Source organism: Eurytemora carolleeae, unplaced genomic scaffold (assembly GCF_000591075.1).
Source record: "Eurytemora carolleeae unplaced genomic scaffold, Eaff_2.0 scaffold692, whole genome shotgun sequence".
NCBI classification, from domain to species: domain Eukaryota; kingdom Metazoa; phylum Arthropoda; class Copepoda; order Calanoida; family Temoridae; genus Eurytemora; species Eurytemora carolleeae.
In genome coordinates, this window is record NW_019396739.1 from 135721 (window position 1) to 144580 (window position 8860).

General features: G+C 35.3%; 1 protein-coding gene across 1 annotated transcript; it reads left to right on the forward strand.

Annotated features, from left to right (window-relative positions):
- The first annotated feature begins 320 nt into the window (after positions 1 to 320).
- LOC111707980 (anaphase-promoting complex subunit 2) lies at positions 321 to 8150 on the forward strand. Its single transcript, XM_023481183.1, has 12 exons — positions 321 to 436; positions 1065 to 1211; positions 1716 to 1797; positions 2833 to 2928; positions 3166 to 3264; positions 3968 to 4018; positions 4221 to 4289; positions 4451 to 4786; positions 5325 to 5552; positions 6161 to 6259; positions 6612 to 7517; positions 7893 to 8150. Exons 1-12 carry the CDS (start codon positions 321 to 323, stop codon positions 8001 to 8003), a joined length of 2340 nt encoding a protein of 779 aa, XP_023336951.1. The 3' UTR covers positions 8004 to 8150.
- Positions 8151 to 8860: the final 710 nt, after the last annotated feature.

The window sequence follows — 8860 nt, forward strand, 5'->3', positions numbered from 1 at the left end:
TCTCTAGAAAATTACCATTTTATCTTGTAATTTAAAAATGTAGAAATTAAATAAATTTTAATATTTTTAGTTTACTCAAAATTCTTGCAAACTTGCATGAATTAAATTATAATTTAACGCGTATGTGCACTGATTATCAACAAGGTAGTTTCAGTAAATTGCTTCGATATTTGTACTTATAATTTAGTAATACAACCTCTTACTGTAGAGAAAGTTATTCATAAACTGTCTGTAAAAACACTATACAGCCTTCATCATTGGAAGTGCATCATACGCTCTGCATTACAGCCTAAATATCCCCCCCCTTTATCCTTTGTGTAATGAATTACATAATCATGATGTTTAGTGATGAGACTCTGACCTTTCTCCGAAATTCCACGGAATATTCCGAGTTTGTTGAAGATTTTATTCTTGATACTTACAACATTAAACTCAGGTATTTTTTAATCTATAGATTCGTCGTAACATCTGTAGACGCTTTTTCCAGCGATCTAATTTACAACAGATCCTTGTAATTGTTAAAGTCGTTTCCTGGCTTGAAAAGTGTCAAGTTCTGACCATTTCCTATCATTGGTCTGAAGCAGAATTGCGCAAGTTACTAATGTAGGGAAACCAAAAATTAAAATAAAGTGTTTTATAAAGTTGAATATTGTTTTTTCAATCATTATTGATCAGACAAAGCTTTAAAGGGTACCTGTGTCAATCAAACACGCCGATCTATAAATAAAGAGTCATTTGAAATTAAGACTACAGTTCCTTTCAGTTATGTACTTTGTTTTAAATATCAGCAAATCCTGGCTTCAATTTGGTAAATCTATGATTCAAGAAAGAAAAACTGGGCTTATTTACAACTGAGCAAAATTCTCTAAATTTATCTAATAAACGTGTTTAATCAATTTTCTTGTAGAATTGGGACTATCCGATATTTTGAAAATTATTGACTGATATTTTTTCCAAAAAAAGGGGTAAGAAGTATATTTTAAACTCTAACTTATCGATAATGTCAAAATCTGAGATAAATATGTAATATGTGTGTTCCTAGTTTTTTTAAATTTAATTTTTAGAGAAGATATTGTTCCTGACTTTTGGGGAAACTTTGATGTCCCTGCAAATCTGGATTGCAAAACCGGTTTCGACAAGTTCGAACGCGCAGTGACGCAACTCTACGCGGGCGCTGCGTCATTCGCCCCTGGTATTCAAGAACTTACAAGGTAAACCCATCTTACCGTTCAAAGATGTGCATGAGGGTTTAGGGACCGAATCATCAAAATTTTCGTGGATTTCATTAACAGATTACTTTCTTAATAGGTAATTTCCTAGAGAACGATTTTTGAACACCCCCTCCCCCCCTCATATCAATTTTGTGCATGGTATATCTATAATCATGCGGCCGCAGCGCCCGGCCCCCTAGCCTGTCCTAGCCGCGGCGCTTGGCCCCTTAGCCTGTCCTAGCCGCAGCGCTTGGCCCAGAAATTGTCTCAACCTAACCTAACCCTAAAATAATATTAAAAAATAGTAATCAAAGTAAACATGCATTTTAAAAAATATTTTATATTTAATCAGTATCATTAAGAATGAAGAAGAAAAAAATTTCAAGAATTAAAATTGGACCGGGTTTCCAAAAACTCCATGATTATTTTGGCAGAAAATATCAAGGTTTTTTTTAAATCAAAGAATATTGAATCATTCCTTTAATAGTATAGTTTTTATTTTAGGATTCGAACATTAACACAGAATTCAAACCGAACAATCTACGGGTTTTCAGATCTTGAAGATGTAATTAAACTTCAGATTAAGGTGATTAAACTTCAGATTAAGGTGATTAAACTTCAGATTAAGGTGATTAAACTTCAGATTAATGTGATTAAACTTCAGATTAAGGTGATTAAACTTCAGATTAAGGTGATTAAACTTCAGATTAAGGAGATTAAACTTCAGATTAATGTGATTAAACTTCAGATTAAGGTGATTAAACTTCAGATTAAGGTGATTAAACTTCAGACAAGGAGATTAAACTTCAGATTAAGGTTATTAAACTTCAGATTAAGGTTATTAAACTTCAGATTAAGGTGATTAAACTTCAGATTAAGTTACAACTAACTAGTCTCTTTGCCCAGCTGCCAGCCAACTATCCATGTTTCAGGGTAGTCTGATAGTCCAAATAAATATCTATGTTGCAGGGTAGTCTGTTAGTTCAACTACCAGTCAATTATCTGTTTTTAAGGGTAGTCTGGTAGTCCAACTACCAGCCAACTATCCATGTTTCAGGGTATTCTGGTAGTCCAACTACCAGCCAACTATCCATGTTTCAGGGTAGTCTGTTAGTTCAACTACCAACTAACTATCCATGTTTCAGGGTAGTCTGGTAGTCCAACTACCAGTCACTATCCATGTTTCAGGGTATTCTCTTTGCCCAACTACCAGCCAACTACCTATGTTTCAGGGTAGTCTGTTAGCCCAACTACCAGCCAACTATCTATGTATCTGGGTAGTCTGTTAGTTAAACTACCAGCCAACTATCTATGTATCTGGGTAGTCTGTAAGTTCAACTACCAGTCAACTATATGTTTCAGGGTAGTCTGTTAGTTCAACTACCTGTCAACTATCTATGTTTCAGGGTAGTCTGTTAGTCCAACTACCAGTCAACTATCTATGTTTCAGGGTAGTCTGTTAGTCCAACTACCAGTCAACTATCTATGTTTCAGGGTAGTCTGTTAGCCCAACGTCAACTATCTATGTTTCAGGGTAGTCTGTTAGTCCAACTACCAGTCAACTATCTATGTTTCAGGGTAGTCTGTTAGCCCAACTACCAACTAACTAACCATGTTTCAGGGTAGTCTGTTAGCCCAACTACCAGCCAACTATCTAACTCTGGTAAAACTATTCTACAGTCAAGCATTTCTAGTCTACTATACCAGCGTAGACAAGGTTAGTTTAAGTTCAGAATCTATGTTATGTTTTCTCTATTTTTAGAAATTTTGGCTACAGCAGTTGGGTTCTTACACAAAAAGTGTGAACAAGTAGATGTGGGAGGGACCTTAAAGAAATATAAAAGTTGACTTTCTCTTCAGTGATGTCTCTTAGATTTGATGTTTTGTTAATGATTGTTAAATGCTAATTGTAAAGCGTATACAATTTAACATAGTTTTAATATTTGTATTACAGAAACTAGCGGAGGAACTAGATGAGGATCTTAGCTGTGAAGGATGTTATTACTCGACAGATCTTTGTATTTGTTCTTTAATCCTTCAATCCTTCCATCAGGTACTCCTACATAACTACTCCACAGATCTTTGTATTCTTTAATCCTTCCATCAGGTACGCTTACCTAACTACTCCACAGATCTTTGTATTCTTCAATACTTCCATCAGGTACGCCTACATAAATACTCCACATATCTTTATATTTGTTCTTCAATCCTTCAATACTTCCATCAGGTACGCCTACATAAATACTCCACATATCTTTATATTTGTTCTTCAATCCTTCAATACTTCCATCAGGTACGCCTACATAAATACTCCACATATCTTTATATTTGTTCTTCAATCCTTCAATACTTCCATCAGGTACGCCTAATTACTTCACAAATTTTTGTATTCTTAAATCCTTCAACTCTTCCATCAGGTACTCCAACATAACTACTCCAAAGATTTATGTATTTATTCATTAATCCTTCCATTAGGTACTCCTGCTTAACTACACCATAGATTTTATAACGCAAGGAAATATTAAAGATTGCATTTATTTGTTGGATTATATAAGCCTCTTAAAAGAGAAACAAGGGGGGGACTAGGCTTGTAGGGTACAAATGTGAGCGTTATGATACGAATTATTAATAAACTAATTTTAAGTAGGAAATGGGAGATTATACAGATTTCCAGTGTCGACAAAATAGCACCCCCAGTCCCAGAGAAAGTGTCACCGATCTAACAATGCCTTTTTATCGAGCTACCCTTTCTCTAGGTGAACCAGATGCTGGGGGATCTAGGTTTACTACGGAGAATAAGTCAGCAGGTCAGTTTATGTTGGCCTTTGGGGTTTTAAATAATTTTCCGTAAAATTTGGAAACTTTCTTTATTAAAATTGCATTCTCGTTTCTAGTTTAATTTTTTTAACTTTGAAATTTGGGGATTGTGTTGGAGTGAACTTAAAGTAAACTTGTATTTATTTTTCCAATTTACTGTACTGCACTGTATTGTTTTGTATTGTTCTTAAGGCTGTACTGGAGATCCTGAAGGAACGAATATATACTCATGTACAAGAATCTTGCAAAGGATCATTTGAGGTGAGAAATCAAATCAAATTTTATCTTTATTTTTATCATTCATTTATTCATTCATTCAATCAATCATGCTTTTGTACAGTTATCCATTAATCCTATATGTCATTATATCTGTTATTCATTCATCCTTTCATGCAATCCATTAATCCATTCATGTCTTGTAGGAATCGTACCTGGAAAAGCTGGTACGGTGGTTGGAGGACTCTGGTATGGGTTGGATCAGATCAATCTACTCCTCCTCTAGAACCTTCTCCAACCCAACCTACCCCACCTTCTCTACCCCGCCCTCTCCACACTTCAAGTCCTCTGACTCCCCTGAGATATCTGAGTACCGTGAGAAGTTGCATCAGCTTGTGTTTGAAACATATACCAGAGCCAGGATAGATCAATTATATAATATTATTATTGAGTTTCCTGACTCCCAGCCTGCTCTAGAGGATCTTAGGGATTGTCTGGTTAAAACCAACCTTAGGAACTTTCTTACTACCAACCTTAGACAGGTATTAGACAGGGATTTCTTTTTAACTACCCCCCACCCCCCACCACCACCATCAATGAAATATTTCATTCAGCAATGAAAACGCGTATTGGAGGAAAACTGATTTTTGAGGGGGGGGGGAATCTTAGTCTTATTCTTCAAGAAAATCTTAGTCTTATTCTTAAAGTAAATGTTAGTCTTATTCTTAAAGTAAATGTTAGTCTTATTCTTAAAGTAAATCTCAGTCGTATCTCCAAATAAAACCTCTAGATCTTACACTAAGCGTAAAATTATTTAGTAATAAAATAAGAGTCATGTTGATGCTTTAAAAAAAGTTTATCCTGATAATATAACAGGATTATATTAAGGATAAGAATATTTTGTGTCTAAATCTGAAAATTAAATATTTGCCACAATAAATGAATAATTGAACAGGGTTATTTTGTGCCTAAACCGTAAAATTAAATATTTGTAATAATTGTATAACCTTTATTTTATAAGGAAATTTTCTGCTTAAACCTGAATTAAATATTTGCCACAATCAATGAATAATTGAAAAGGTTCTGGATGCAAAACTTCTTCATCCTGGTGTTAACACTGGAGATATCCTTACTGCCTACATCGCTGCAATCAGGGCGCTTCGTGTCCTGGACGGCAGCGGTGTTATCCTAGAGTTGGTCTGTGTCAATGTGAGGAAGTATCTGAAGACGAGGGAGGATACCGTCAAGTGTATTGTGGAGTCCTTGCTCGACGAGTCCGCCATGGAGCTCAGGGAGGAGTTGATGAAGGGAGGGGGAATATTCTTACCTTATCCCCCCCTACCCAGGGGAAATATCGTTAAGATTTAATATGTCTCGTAGATAAGATTTACAAAGTTTTTTATTATTGTACAAAAATTAAGGGAGAGAAAATGTTCGCTGAAAAAAAAGCAGTTAAATATATTTCTAAAAGGGACTGTATACATAACCATAAGTAAACTTCCATTTAAAGAGGGGCATCACCGATTCACAACGGTACCCTTTAATCCTTAGACTGATCAAGGATGACTTTTCCCCATATTTATCAACAAAATTAAACTCTTGTAATTTGTAACACTTTGTTTGCGAGCTGTTTCATATTAGATTTCAGAGTAGTAGCGATCAAAAGCGCTTATTTTTCGCCGTAAGCCTATACCCCCTTTCATTTTTCGCGAATATTCCCTATAAATGGAAGGTCACTTGAAATTACGATTACAGTCCCTTCAAAAGGAAAGGCGCGGAGGGTGCGCAAAGTGATTAATTGAACATAATTGTTTGGTAATTAAAGATAATATTGTTTTATTAATTCTGAAATAGCGGAAGGTAGAGGGGAGGGGAATATCCTGGTATAAGGTTAGAATGTTTCTCCTTAACTCCAGGCTGAAGGTCTACAGCTAGATGATAATATGGAGGACGAGGATGTCCAGGAGGGTTGGGAACTCTGGGAACCTGATCCAGTGGATGCAGATCCTAATAAGGAACGGAAATATCAGTTTTAACCATAGATTTTCATATTTTTATTACTAAAGCATTTAGATTATTGTTTTAATGAAACGAATTTTTAAATTCAATTTCGAAAAAGTATTTGAAACTCGGGTGTACATTTTCTTGGAAAATCATTCCTCCCCCTGTTTTAAAATCTCATTTTTTCAAAGTTACGTAATACGTCTGTTTTTAGGAGTTTATTCGCTGAATTACGGTAAATAAATGATTTTTTTAGGAAAAATGAATAAAAGAAATTTTTTATTTGAAAAAACTGGCCTTTGGAGGTCTAACTTTTCAGTTTTTCCCTCAGATCTTCTATCCCTGATTTGATATTCCTGTAAAAAGGTGTCCCGGGGTCGTAGGTCCGCAGATATCATCTCCATGCTGGTCAATATATACGGAAGCAAGAAGATATTCGTGAACGAGTACAGGAGCATGCTCAGCAACCGTCTCCTCACCCGGCTCAGCTATGAGACTGAGAAGGAGATCAGGTACCTGGAGATGCTGAAGCTTAGGTTTGGAGAGATGAGAGATGATTCTCTGGTTCAGTGTGAGGTTATGCTCAAGGATATCACGGATAGTAAGAGGATAAACTCACATTTACACTCCGAGGACAGTGGATGCCCGGAGCTAATCACTCAAGCTATCGGAGTCAATGCTCTAATTCTCTCATCCTACTTCTGGCCTCCGTTCAAGACCAGCGAACCTGTAGAGCTTCCGGAACAGGTTAAAGATGCTCTTGCGGTTTACACAAAAGCGTTCCAAACTCTTAAAGGAATGAGAACTTTAGAATGGAACTCTGGGTTTGGAACGGTTCACATGGTCTTGGAACTTGGAGACAAGAAAGTTGAACATCGAGTGAGTCCTGTCCATGCAGCAATCATTGTTAAATTCCAAGAGAGGGAGGAGTGGAGTATGGCAGATCTCTCCTCCGCCATTAAGGTTTCCTCCGCCACTGTCCGCCAGAAAATGAGTTACTGGTTGAGTCAGGGTGTTCTTAATGAAATATCTCCGGATACATTCAGCCTAGTGGAGGAGGGTCATCAGCGCAGACCTTCCGGTCATTCTAATCCGTCCCAGCGTATGGATGGGATGGATGAGGGGGATGGGGAGGAGTATACATCAAGTAGATCTGACCAGAAGGATGCAGAGCTATCAGTTTTCTGGTCTTATATCGTTGTCATGCTTACCAACCTGGACTCCCTTCCCATAGAGGAGATTCATCAGAAACTTAGAATATTTGCCATGCAGGTATTATTATTATCATTTATATCAGTTTTATTATTATCTTTCTTTATGTTTAGTTATTATTGTTATTTTAGTGATTATTGTTTTCATCAATATTATTGTTATTGTTTTCATCAATATTATTGTTATTGTTATTGTTATTGTTATTGTTATTGTTATTGTTATTGTTATTGTTATTGTTATTGTTATTGTTGTTGTTATTGTTATTGTTATTGTTATTGTTATTATTGTTATTGTTATTGTTATTGTTATTGTTGTTATTTATGTTATTATTGCTATTATTATTATACGCATTATTATTATTATTATGATTATTGTTATTATCGTTATTGTCGTTCTTATCGTTGTCAGTATCATTACATTTATTATTATTACTAGGGACCATCAGCTGGTGAGTGTGATGTATCTGAGCTCCGTGAATTCCTAGATTCTAAAGTTAGACAACAGAAACTATCCTTCTCAGGGGGACAGTATAGACTACCTAAATGATAATTTAATCTTATTGAAAGATTGGGATCATGCCGCCCCCCCCCCTTTTCGTTATGCTTATGTAAGGATAAATAATGTGTATGTTATGTAAACTGTAAGATCATCCTTTCTGTTAACATAATTTATATTGTTTAATTTCAGAAAAAACTATGTGATTATAAATTGTTCAGAAATTGGTCTAGAAGTTCTTCATTTAGGTATTTACAATTATAGTTAAAATTTTAGAGATATATAACAGAAAATAGACGAGGAGAAAGGTAGTGAAACAAAGATACAATGAATTAGGTATGAATAACGAATATTCCCTGCTATGAAGAAAGGTAGTGAAACAAAGATACAATGAATTAGATATGAATAACGAATATTCCCTGCTATGGAGAAAGGTAGTGAAACAAAGATACAATGAATGAGGCATGAATAACGAATATTCCCTGCTATGGAGAAAGGTAGGGAAACAAAGATACAATGAATTAGGCATGAATAACGAATATTCCCTGCTATGAAGAAAAGTAGTGAAACAAAGATACAATGAATTAGGTATGAATAACGAATATTCGCTGCTATGAAGAAAGGTAGTGAAACAAAGATACAATGAATTTGGTATGAATAACGAATATTCCCTGCTATAGAGAAAGGTAGTGAAACAAAGATACAATGAATTAGGCATGAATGACGAATATTCCCTGCTATGAAGAAAGGTATTGAAACAAAGATACATAGAATTAGGTATGAATAACGAATATTCCCTGCTATGGAGAAAGGTAGTGAAACAAAGATACAATGAATTAGGTATGAATAACGAATATTCCAAGCTATGAAGAAAGGTAGTGAAACAAAGATACAATGAATTAGGTATG